The sequence below is a fragment of the Galeopterus variegatus genome, unplaced genomic scaffold (assembly GCF_000696425.1).
Source record: "Galeopterus variegatus unplaced genomic scaffold, G_variegatus-3.0.2 Scaffold2404, whole genome shotgun sequence".
Lineage (NCBI taxonomy): Eukaryota > Metazoa > Chordata > Mammalia > Dermoptera > Cynocephalidae > Galeopterus > Galeopterus variegatus.
This window is the reverse complement of record NW_007728515.1, coordinates 112,764-125,629: the sequence shown is the minus strand read 5'-3', so window position 1 is coordinate 125,629 and position 12,866 is coordinate 112,764. Positions and strand designations below refer to the sequence as shown.

Here is a 12,866-nt window from a genome sequence, read left to right as displayed (position 1 = left end):
CTTTAGCCTGTGATGATGTTCATGATCCCTCATCTTCTGTCTCCCTCTTATCTGGGCAATTTGCCCAACCTTTCCTCCTTCCCTCCCTGTTCAGGAGACGATGTGACTTTCTCAGGTCCATAGACATGCTCTCTGTAACTCATCACTTCTAAAGTCTTGTTTCTTTAATTATTCCCTCTTTCTACTTCTATCTTCAACCGATCTTACTTACGAAGCAATGTCTCCTCAACTTCTACCAACAAACAGATCCTTTCTCTCCCCTTTAGCTACCATTATCTTCACAGCTGGGACTGAGGAGGCTGTCACAATGTGAAGCAGCTGCAGAAGGAGACCAGTCTCTCACCTCTGCCTCACAGTCTACACAGCCTCTTTCACATCTATACTGTGTTCTGCATGTCTCACCTTTTCCCTTTTGGCTAACAACTGGCAGATGCCTTCAATATTCCTCAGTCAAAATTCTGAAGGAATTGAATCTAATTGGCTCAGCAAATTCTCTCTCCTCAATCCTCTTTTCTTCAGCAATCTCAATGAGTTACTCAAGATAAAACCTAAAAGGCTTCTTGGACTTCTCTCTCTCCTGCAAGAAGTACTGTCATCTTTACCTCCTCTATAATTCTAATCTCCTCCTCCATTCCCACAGTCAACACCTTTGCTCAGACCTGTCACCTCTCTTCTGGACTACTGCAAACCTGACTACATAGCTTCCAGAGGAGACTGGAGAGTCTTACATACCCCTACCTCACCTAGAGTAATATATTCCTAAAATGCAAATCTGATCATATCACTCCTTCACGTTAAAATATTGATATAGATGGTTACATCTGGGTTCTGAGAATAGGGAAGATTTACAACTTTAAAGAAATTTTTTTAATAGTCTGTTTCCTAATTTTTCCACAGTGTATATAAGTATCATTTTTGTGTAACAAGGAAATAATAAAAGTTAAGACATTCCACTCAAGATCATCTTTTTTTTTTTTCTTATTGGTGGATGGCTGGTATAGGGAGCAAACCCTAGACCTTGGTGTTATCAGGACCACACTCTAATCAACTGAGCTAACCAGAGAGCCCAAGTATCATCTCCTTTGCCCCCTCCTCTAGGCCTACAAAGTACCTTAGAGGTAAGAGTCCGAGACTAATGATCTGTAGGCAAGACTAATGATCTCTTCCTATAGAAGGAGTTGCATTCCTTCAAAGCTCCAGGAAAACCAGCTATGGCCTAGTGCTGAATAAAATCAGTCATGGTCAGCTGCAAAATTTGGATCCAAGCTCTCTGATCAAGCCAGGGAAGGCAATGATGTACTACATAAACATACAAGGAGTCCTCAAAACGTTCATGGAAAATGTGTATTATGAAAAACTATGTGTGGATTTTAATGTTCTTTTGCACCAAAATAAATTTGTACTAACTTGTTATAACATGTCTGAACAAGATCTAGTTTGAGGCACTAAGAAGAAGAAGACATCACTTTGAAAAGAGGCCCTATCAGAGCAACATGAATTCTGCTAAAATTAAAGCAAGAACAAACATCAAATTTATGGTGAAGCTTCAGTGGAAAAATGGTGAAATCATTAATGATTTACAAAAACTTCATGGGGACAATGCCCCAAAGAAATCAGCAGTTTACAAATGAATAACTCATTTTAAGAATGGTAAGATGATGTTGAAAATGAAGCCTGCAGTGGCAGACCATCCACATCAATTTGCAGGGAAAAAATTTAATCTTGTTCATGCCCTAATAGAAGATGACCAATAATTAACAGCAGAAATAACAGCCAACACCATGGACAATTGGTTCAGCTTACACAATTCTGATTGAAATACTAACTTTAAGCAAACTTTCTGCTTAGATAGGTACCCAAACTGCTGCACACAGATTAGCTGCAGATAAGATCTGAGCTTTCAATGGAAATTTTTAACAAGTGGGATCAAGATCTGGAAGTATTTCTTCAAAGAACTGTAACAGGAGAGGAAACATGGCTTTACCAGTACAATCCTGAAGACAAAGCCTAATCAAGGCAATAGCTATTGTACCAGAGGTAGAGTGGTCCAGTCAAAGCAGAAGCAGGGCAGTCAAGAGCAAAGGTCATGGCAACAGTTTTTTGGGATGCTCAAGGCATTTTGCTTGTTGACTTTCTGGAGGGCCAAAGAATGATAACAACTGCTTATTATGAGAGTGTTTCCAGAATATTAGCCAAAGCTTTAGCAGAAAAATGCCTGGGAAAGCTTCACCAGAGAGTTATTCTCCATCAAGACAATGTTCCTGCTCATTCCTCTCATCCAACAAGGGCAATTTTGTGAGACTGTAGATTGGAAATCACTAGGCATCTACCTTATAGTCCTGATTTGGTTCCTTCTGACTTCTTTTATTTTGTAATCTTGAAACATCTTTAAAGAGCACCCATTTTTCTTCATAATGTAAAAAAGACTGAATTGACATGGCTAAATTCCTAGGACCCTGAGTTCTTTAGGAACGGGCTAAGTGGCTGTTACCATCACTTACAAAAGTGTCTTGAACTTGAGGGAGCTTATTTGGAGGAAAAAACTTTTATTTTTTATTTTCATCTTTTAATTCCATTTTTTCCATGAACTTGTTGAAGTCCCCTTGTATACTACATGCACGATTATGTGCTTGTTGAATAAATGAGTACACAGAGCTGTGGCAATGGATCAAGGTCACAAAAGCCAGTAATTAGAAGGGTACCTGCACCTTTGTTCTTGCCATTTCAAATTTCTACAGCCTTTTCTTTAAAATCCACAACTTTTTATTTTAAAATTTCAAACCTACAGAAAAGTTGCAAGAAGAATACAATGATCACCCCTGTATCCCTCACTCAATATTGTTAACACTGTGCCTCATCTGCTTCATTCCATCTCTTCTCTCCTGTCTTCCTCCCTGCTCCTTCCATCTCCCTTCCTTCTCTCTATTTTAATTTTTTTGGCTGAACCACTTGAAAATTATTTGTAGACATTTTAATATTTTATCTCCTAAGTATAAGAGCATCCTCCTATACAATCACAATATAATTATCACACTTGGGAATTTTAACATTAAATATAATACTATTATCTAATAAAGTCCAAGTCCAAATTTCCTCAGTTGTTCCAATACAGCTGTTTGCCACAGCAATCCAGGATCAATCATGGATTATCCACCCATTTAGTTATATGCCACTTAGTCTGCATTAGTCTAGAACAGTTCTCCAGCCTTTTTTTGTCGTTCATAATACTAACATTTTTGAAGAATCTGAGGCAACTATTTTGGAAAATATTAAAACTTGGCTTTAAACAAAATGATTTAGGCTTTTTGTGCTTTACTAAGTACACAGGCTTTGCCTCTGGATTTCATTCTGGTATTCTGAATCTATTTATAACTGACATTGTTTAAAAAGCAAACAGAGAACTGTAGAATTGAAATCGGTTCAGAGATTACCCTCTCAAATCTCCTCTGATTATAGATGAGGAAACTGAAACCCAAAGAGTTTGGAAACTTGCTCAAAGTGAGGTTTAAAATGGAGATCTGACCTCCTTCTCCTCGGTGACCTTTCTACCACATTACACTGTCTTCAAGCCATCTTCTGGTAGGTGACAAGAGGCTTTCACATTACTTTTATACTGAGTATATGTTTAAAATGTTACTGTTAGATATTTCCAAATTTAAATGTTAAAAAGTCTATAACATTCTTTATAAATCAGCATTCATCTATCATTGCTTGAATAACTGTTTCAAATGCCAAACAACGTTTTCTGGGACAAGTCCACCTTAGTTAGTTCTGGCTCAGCAAAAACAAGGGGATACAAACAAAGGGATACAGACACAAGATCCACACAGGTTGTGTGAAATGGAAGGTTCGTGCTTTGCAGTCAGTTTGAGTTTCAATTCTTTGAGTTATTAATTCTGCAACCCTGTGCAAAGCATTAAATCTCCTTTAGATTCTTTTCCTTCATGTATAATACAGAAATAGTAATTATTGGAATATTACAGGTTGTTATGAGGAATAAATGAAATCGTTAAAGGAAATGATAAGCAAAGCACCCGACATGTTGCCTGCCACACAGGAACACTAGTTCCCTTCTCAGTTCTGCTCCTGCCTCCCGGAATTAGGTTACTTGGCCTCAGAGAATGGCTGGTAGTGAAAAGCTTATAGTTTAGTCCCTCCTGCAACACTAACAAAGTAAGAAAAAGGTGGTTTACTAATTAAACATGGTTTTTAGTTAAAGGAATTTTAACTACCTTTTACATAGTTATTAAAGATACATTGCCCTAAATGCAGGTACTTGCTTTTGAGAAATACACAGCTATAATACCAATTCTGCTAGTCAAACAAACAAATAAACAAACAAATGCATGCATGTTTATACTCAAGGGGGAAAACTAGAATGAAATATTCCAAAATGTTAATAGTAGATATCTTTAGGTGGTGGGAGTCAAAGAGATTTTGTCCCTTTTTGTATTTCCCAAAATTTCCACAATGAACATGTATTACTTTCATAATAAGAAAAAATGTTAAACTTATTTTTAAAAATAATAAAAAGGATTTTAATAATATTCACTTAGGAAGGAATTATATCCTAAAGTTGTATATAGTCAAAATACCCTTGAAATTACATTAGGAAGGCACTGTAATGTTGGAGTACAAAACAGTCTCTCAAGTCAGTAAATCTAACTCACACAGTTTTAATTCCATCTTCAAAACAAACGGCTGTTTCTTCATTTTTGGCACCAGATGGAAGTACTGGTAAGAGCCATATTGTATTAAAAAGATATGTATCTTTAAACTCAGAACCACACTTAATGCAGCAAGACGCTCATGTGGTAAGAAGCAAACTGGGCAAATAGCAAATACATGACTCTTTTTGCACACTTACAGAGGACGTGTTAATTGTGGGTGCAACTGGTCTGAAATATTTAAATCATTATTTTTTTTTCTCTTTTTTTCCTGCCAAGTGTGCACAGCTGAATTTGTAAATGTTAGTTAAATATATGTATAATGTGATTCCACCATAATTTCTCTTTTTTTGAAGACAGAAGAGACATGGTTGAACTTTTGCAATATTGGCAGTATACCTGCAATCAACATAGGCAAGAAAGGGGGAGCCCTTACTCAAAACTGATACACAGCCACTTTATTTGGGGGAAGCTGGTTCAATGGTTAAAATACTACAGTTCTTCTTTACTGATTGGTAAGTAGCTGCTGTCTGAGCCCCTTGAGGTACCCTACTACCTTGGACCATCTAGGACCTCCTATATCTAGTGACTAAAACGGTAACAGCATACCCTACTCTAGCACTGTCCATCTGATTGTTAATATTTCAAATACCACAGCATTTCCACCTACATCTCTCTATCCATTCCTAGGTACTGCTGGTCACTGACTACCACAGTTATTCCAGCACTTTCATTTTATATTTCCAAAGATACCTAAATTTACAGAACATCCTTGTATGTATGTGTTTGTATGTCTGTGCACATGTGCATTTGTGTGTGTGCATGCACACATGTGTATGTTTAAGAGAAGTAAATGAACATAGTGTAATCTTATTTCTTAGAAAATAAAGAATTTTATCGTGTGTCTTATTATTTCAGAATCTCAAATCAGAGGTAAGATTCTGATTTATCATGGATTCTGTTCTTAATCCTGACCAATCCAAAAACAATTTCATCCTCTCACTGCCTGATGAATTCTCTAACCTATTTAAAGCATATCAATTTCCCTGCCTCCCAAGACAGAAAGCTAATTCCTGATGCTAACAAGAGCAGAATATCCATAAATAAAATGTATAGCACTTTCAAAATACATCTATAGTAGCCTATAAATGTCATCTATGATATGAAATGTCAATGTTTACTATTTATTATTTAAGTCCATTTATTATTTAAATCAAAATGACTTATTATGAAAGAAATTTATTTTTATCTACAAGGAATGAAAAATAATTCTTTAGCTAAACAGAAGCTCAGGAGAAAGACAACTAGATAACAGAAAAATCAAGAAAACAGTATAATTAGTTTTTAAAATAAACAAATCATTTAAAAAAACTTTACAGCAATAGTGATTTTAATGTCAGACAATACAGCATTCTATGACTGTTTAAAATGACTCTTCTAGGAGCTAGATTGTCAGCAGATATGGTAGTTATAATGACATGTTGGTAATTATATATGTCTTTATTATTGTTGCTGTTGCTGCTTTACTTAGCATAAGATTTACTTGTAGATATTTTTCTCTCTTTTTAGAACAATCTCCCAAAGCTAAAAATGTTAAAAAGTTAAAATTTCTTAAATATCCAAGTATAAATGTAACTCACTCATTATACATGATAATTTCCAGAATCTTGAAAAAGAAAATAGTACAAGATGTATTTATTTCATGTAACTCATCATAAAATATAGAAAAAGAATTTCCATACCTGCATAGGTCCAGGAATGCAAGACAGAACTCTCTCTATGTTTTCGGAAGTCACATCAACATCATTCACAGCAACAAGGACATCACCTAAAAACAGAATAATAATAAAAGATAGTTGTGTGAATATCCAAAAATCAAAAAGATCTAGAATTAGAAAATTAAAAGCATCTATTCTAACCTCCTCAGAGTACAACGGAAAATGTGGTAAAGACATTCAGGGCCTCATTCAAGGTTATACAGCTCATTAGAGGCAGAGCTACTCTTCTTAATCTGTAATACTGCCCAACATTGCACCATAACAAAATACAAACTATGAATATTTAAAGAGATGAATACTCCTATTCTTTACAGAGGAGAGAGAATTATGTAAACCCAAAGGACAAATGGAAAATTTGCAGAACAAACCAAGTACTGCACTTAACAAAATTGAATCTAATCGCTTAGACCCACAGTAAAAAAATTCAGCTGCAACTTTAATCCATGTGGTACATCATAACTTAATAAGCTGTGGTATTCATTGTTATTATTGATCTGTGTCTACACATAGTTCTTTGCTACAGAGGTTCCAACAATATTAAAATACACAGCATGTTTTGGTAAAATCTCCTTTCCCATGGCTTTTCTTTAAATGTGTATATTTATCAAATTTGACAATAAAATGAAGATCAGTGTTAAAATGGAAATTTAATTTTAGAACATAATTAAAGATAATATCAAAACACCAGTGAGATATATTAATAGAAATAAAGACATATCAAGGTTATTTTTCTTTTTTCTTTTTTTTTTTTTTTGTCTTTTTCCGTGTCCGGCAACGGATCGCAACCCTCAGTGTCACCCCCGTACCGGACCGGGACCGGCAACGGGATCGCAACCCTCGGTGTTGCCCCCGCGCCTCGCTCAGCCAGTGAGCGGGAACCGGTCTGTATGTGGGATCCGAACCCTCGGCGGGAGCGCCTCCGCGCTTCCCAAGCGGCGCACTAGCGCAGTGCGCCACCGGGCCGGCCCCAAGGTTATTTTTCTCATCATTCCTAAATATATCATTAGGAAATCGATCAAATACTTCATATTCATTCATTCAACAAATGTTTACTGAGTACCTACTGTGTTCCAGGCACTGTTCTAAGCACTGCAGGCACAGAATCAAACAAAATGGATAAAATCACTATCTTCATAGAGCTTAATATTCTTTGGGGAAGACAGATAATAAACATGTACATATGTAAAACAGTGTTGGTAGACAATTCTCTATGGATGTCTCATGTTTCTGTACATCTTGCAAGCCAAGGCACTGAGAATCTTTGTTCTGAATCATCTTTTCAAGGATGTTTGTATAGTGAACAGCCTTTGGTGACAGAGATAGTTATGTCCTTCCGGTACAAAGGTCAAGTTTGTTTACTGTACAGTATAATAAGAGCAATGTCTTATTATTAATAATTGTTTGTTATAAAAGATTGGTGTTCCCTAAGTTCAGTGTCATCTCTTTTAATGCAAATCACTGCTAGGTGCCCCTTGACCCTCTTCAGGTTTGGGGAAGAGAGAGAAATAGTGATACTTTAGGTATCTTTATACACTATATACCTCTATACTCTATGATATGGGGCAGGAGCTAAGTGCACGGTGAGCAGGAGGGGTTTCTTAGGTCATCCTACGTAGGCTTAAAAAGACCTCAGTAGGTTTAGATGCTCAAGGGATGCTACTCAGTTGAGAGTTCTGTGAGCGTGGGCACCGAGTCATGATGACGATAAACTACTGCAGCACTCTGGGCAACCTGGGAACTTTTCCTACAAGGAAAAACTTGTGGACTAAAATAAACTTCCAACTTCAATTCCACTTGGAAAAAAAGCGACATGCTCCTCTAATTCCTCTTAAATAAGAGATTAAACAAGACTACTACATCAAACTATTTGTAGGTGTAATGACAGCAAACATACAAAAGGAATGATGAATACAAAATACAAGCATCGATGTAAAACAAAGCTATTTTTGAACCATTCTAATAATGGGTTCTGTTGTCTGTAGTTTATGTTAGCCTCAGAGTGAAACCATTTTAAATTTGTTACTTTAAACTGAAATTCCATTGGATGAGGTCTCAAATGAATTTTTTCTCCAAACCCTAATGAATACGTTTCTATAGCTGAGTGTTACAGGGAATATCACCTGAAAGAATCATCTAACAAACCTCTAAAAGTAGGAGACATGTATCATCATAAAAATATCAACATATTTATCCATTTAGTTTAAAAAATATTAAAAGTCCTTCAGTAAACATTTTTATGCACATAGTTTTTCCTTCTTTTAATCTGGGTCAGCAAACTTTTTCTGATAAAGGCCAGATAGTAAATATTTTAGGCTCTGCTGGCCATATGGTCTTTGTCGCAACTACTCAACTCTGCTTGTTATAGCTTGAAAGCAGCCATACGCAATAAATAAATGCGGCTGTTTTCCAATGAGATTTTATTTATGGACACAGATGATTGGATTTCATATACTTTTCATATGTCATAAAATATTATTTTAATTTTTTTTAAACAGACAGTACAAAAACGGGTGGTGGGCCTGATTTGACCTGCAGTGATTTGCTGATCTGTTTTAGATTATATTTTAGGATAAGTGTCTCAGAATGGATTGACTGTGTTAAACTGTTGTTGGTTAATACTTTCTTCCAAATTACATTTCGAAAGGATTAGATAATTTCTTTTTCCCTTTTTGCTTCAAGGAAAAATCCTTTGGTACATTCCCCCACCTAATAAAGTGAGCAACACAGCAAGTAAAAGAGCCCTTGAATGGAAATCAGAATGGCTCCCAGCTTTATCACCGACTGGCCATCTCTTCTTGGGTAAATCTTGTAATACCTTTGATGCTCAACTGTAGAAGGAAGTAATTGCACCAGAAGCTCTCTAAAAAGCCTAAAATTCTGTCTTTCCAATGAACTCACTTCCATTTATATGAAGTTCAAGAACAGGCAAAATCAACTCTGTTAGAAGACTTCTGACTTGTAAGATTGCCTGGGGGGCTGGGGGCAGCAGAAATCGACTGTGAGGAAGTACTAGAGTCTTCCAGGTACTGAAAATGTTCAAAATCTTGACCTGGGTAGTAGTTACACAGGTGTATATATATATATGTCAAAATCATTGACTGTTCACTTAAGATTTGTATACATTATAAATGGATGTTATACCTCAATTTAAAAGATTTTTAAAAAGTAAATAAAAACCTTTAAAAAATTTAAAAGAGAAACTTAACACCACAACTGTGTCATAGAAAACATCTAGTCAGTCAGTGATCATAGGTGAAAACATTAGAAGTTACACAAAAGGAGCTTAAAATAAAAACTATTTCATTCTTTATCAGGAACAGTCTGCAGGAGTATTGTGTCTAGAACATTAATATGTGATTTCTCTAATTCTATCCCTTCCAATCCTTAAAAAACACCTAGTTAAAATGACCAAAAATGAGTAATCTTGAAGAAAAAATAATCACCGAGCTAACACACAGCTTCCGTGATGTACATAATAAAGGGATTTCCACTTGATCTGGTCTGGGGACGGGAGTTGGCTACAGGGTAGCCCAGAAGCTCTCAGCCAACTATCAAACTTTAAGAAAATCTTAGAAATAGAAATATAAAAAAATAATGATGCAAGTCTTTGGCAGCAGGAAGAGCAAAAAGGACACGAAAATTCCCATGATCCCAGCAAATGAGAATTAGAATAGAATAGAGTTCTGCTGTCTTGAAAGGAAAGAAGGAAAAGAGTCACCAGTCTCACTGTGCTGGCCAGGCACTTTAGTCAAAGGAGGATCATTCTTCAGCTAGACAATGGCAGAAGTCACCCCTAGGAAATATATTACTAGGACTAAGTTTTTATGACCCTCCTGCCTACAGGGTTCCCTCACAGTTCAACCACAGACATGGTGTGAAACGTAACTATGAAAAAAAGAAGTGAGAAATTCACATCGCAGAAGCACCTTGTGGAATTAGCTAAACCCATGATGACATTAAGTTAGTCCATTGTTTATTTCTAAAATATATATTTTAAAAATATGGAACATAATCATAAAATAAAATAGAAAAATTTGAAAAAGTAGAGAAAATAATCACCCATAATGCCATGTCTGGCTCTGGCTAAGCTACAGCTAAGGCCTGGAATCCTCACAGTGCCAACTGTCTAGTTCTTAATCCTGTTCATGATGCCAGTTGTAATGCTTGGTGACCACACTAGTTGTCGTGGCTCTTTTACCTGACGGTAATCCTGCACTGACTGGGCTGACGGTTGAGTTAGGGCTGGGTCTGGAGCTCCCAGATGCCTCAAGCCCATTCACAGACTGGGTCACCAGACCCCTTTATACAGTTACCTATAAACTAGGTAACTGGCCACATGGTCCTTGGAAGCTGCAGGTCTGGAAAAACATGGCCACACAGGGCAGGCACCCGAGGCAGTAAAACACCAGCAAAAGTGGTGCCACAGTGCAGGCGCGCTTACTACACCCACACACACAATGTTTACCGAATGACCCTGAACTGGTCCGAGGCGAGGGGAGCCTGACCAAATTGTTCCATTTTACCAACATGCCCCCACATTAACTCGACACTATAGCAGTTGGCTGTATTTATATTTATTTCTGATTGTTTTCTCTGTATGTATTCTTTTTACTTGGTTTATTCATTTATTCAATATATGTTTTTTTGAGGGCTTATTATGAGAAAAGAATTTTGCTGCGCACCCAGGACAAAATAATTATTTTATTCTGAATTTTTTTTTACTAGTAAATCAAAGTTTTTTCCATTATAAAGTTGAAATCACAAGCCCATTTTTTCTAACTTTTTATTGCTATTTTTAATTTTAATTTTAAAATTTATTTTTGCTATTTAATACACGTAAAAAAAGTGCACAAGTTGTAAGAGTAGGGTACAATGAATTAACACAAAGTTAACATACCCATGCAACCACACTCAGGTCAAAAAGTAGCATCCTCGAAGTCTACCTGCACCCTCTCCCAATTCCTATTGGTCACGCTCCCTAAAGGTAAAAACTATTCCGGCTTCTATCATCTTAGATTTGTTCTGCTACTTTGTGCCTGGCTTTGGTTAATGTTATGTCTGTGAGAAACATCCATGTTGCTGCATTTAGCTATAATTTATTTTTATTGCTATATAGCATTCCATTGTGCAATTATTTCACAAATTATATATCCATTCATCTGTTGGACTGAAATCACTTGGGTTGTTTCCAATTTTACCTATTATAAATAATACCACTAGGAACATTCAAGTAAATGTCTTTTATTGTACTTATATTCACATCTAGAAGTAAAACTGCTAAATCATAGGGAATATATATGTTCAGCTTTAGTAGACACTACTGAAAGAGTTTTCCAAAGTGAGTTCTCAACTGTAGTATATTAGAGCTCCTGTTTTTCCACATCCTCTCTACCACTTGTTATTATCAATAATTTTAATTTTAGCAGCTATAGGGTCTGTGTAGTGGTTTTAATTTGTATTTCTCTGATGAATAATGACGTTGAAAACTCTTTCATAAATTTATTGGCCACTTGGACATTCTTTTTTGTAAGGTACTTGTTTGGGTTTCCTGTCTATTATTTAATTAGGTTTCCTATATTTTTTATTATTGATTTGCTGTTCTTTTTACAAAAGCCACTTATCAATTTTAGGAGGTCTGCCTTTGGACTCTTACAATAGTGTCTTTTTGATGAACTCAAGTTCTTAATTTTAATGCATACCAATTTATTAATATTTTGTTTTGTGATTAGTGCAGTTTAATAAATATTTCCTAGATCTTGAAGATATTTCCCATATTATCTTCTAAAAATTTTATTCTTTTATCTTTCATTTTTAGATGTACAATATACTTAAAATTGATTTTTATGTATGGTGTGATAAAAAGGTCAAATTTCTCCTTTTATTCCTGTACAGATACTTTTTGAGATCTCCACAGTTCATATATATTGCTCCCTTACCTGTAAGCTCTCTGGTGTGAGCATGAGTCATAGATACATATATGTGTGTGGGTATGTTTGCTTGGAGGAAAATATGGATATAGTGCTTGGCACACAGTAGGCATTCAATATATGTTTGTTGAATGAATGAATGACATTTATTTGGAGGGGCTGATCCCATTCTATAATCTTTTTTTTTTTTTCCCATTACATTTTTATTTTGTCAATATACAATGTATTAGATTATTATGGCCCATCACTGACACCTCCCTCCCTCCTCCCTCTCTCCCCTCCCACCCAAGAATGTCCTTTCCATTTGCTTGTTGGAACAATTTCAAAAAAGTATAGTTGTTATATCTTCACCCCCCCCCAAGGTTTTTTTCTTTTGTGTGTGTGTGTATGTATGTGTGTGAATTTATTTATTTATTTTTAGCTCCCACAAATCAGTGAGAACATGAGGTATTTCTTTTTCTCTGCCTGACTCGTTTCACTCAATATTATTCTCT

General features: G+C 35.9%; 1 protein-coding gene across 1 annotated transcript in view; it reads right to left on the bottom strand.

Moving 5' to 3' along the window:
• Window positions 1-12,866, bottom strand: part of INTU (inturned planar cell polarity protein) — an 80,535-nt gene that overhangs the window by 48,447 nt on the left and 19,222 nt on the right. Inside the window, exon 3 of the mRNA XM_008581610.1 lies at window positions 6,410-6,495. Within this exon, the coding sequence (XP_008579832.1) occupies window positions 6,410-6,495 (86 nt within the window). The remainder of the gene's footprint in view (window positions 1-6,409; window positions 6,496-12,866) is intronic.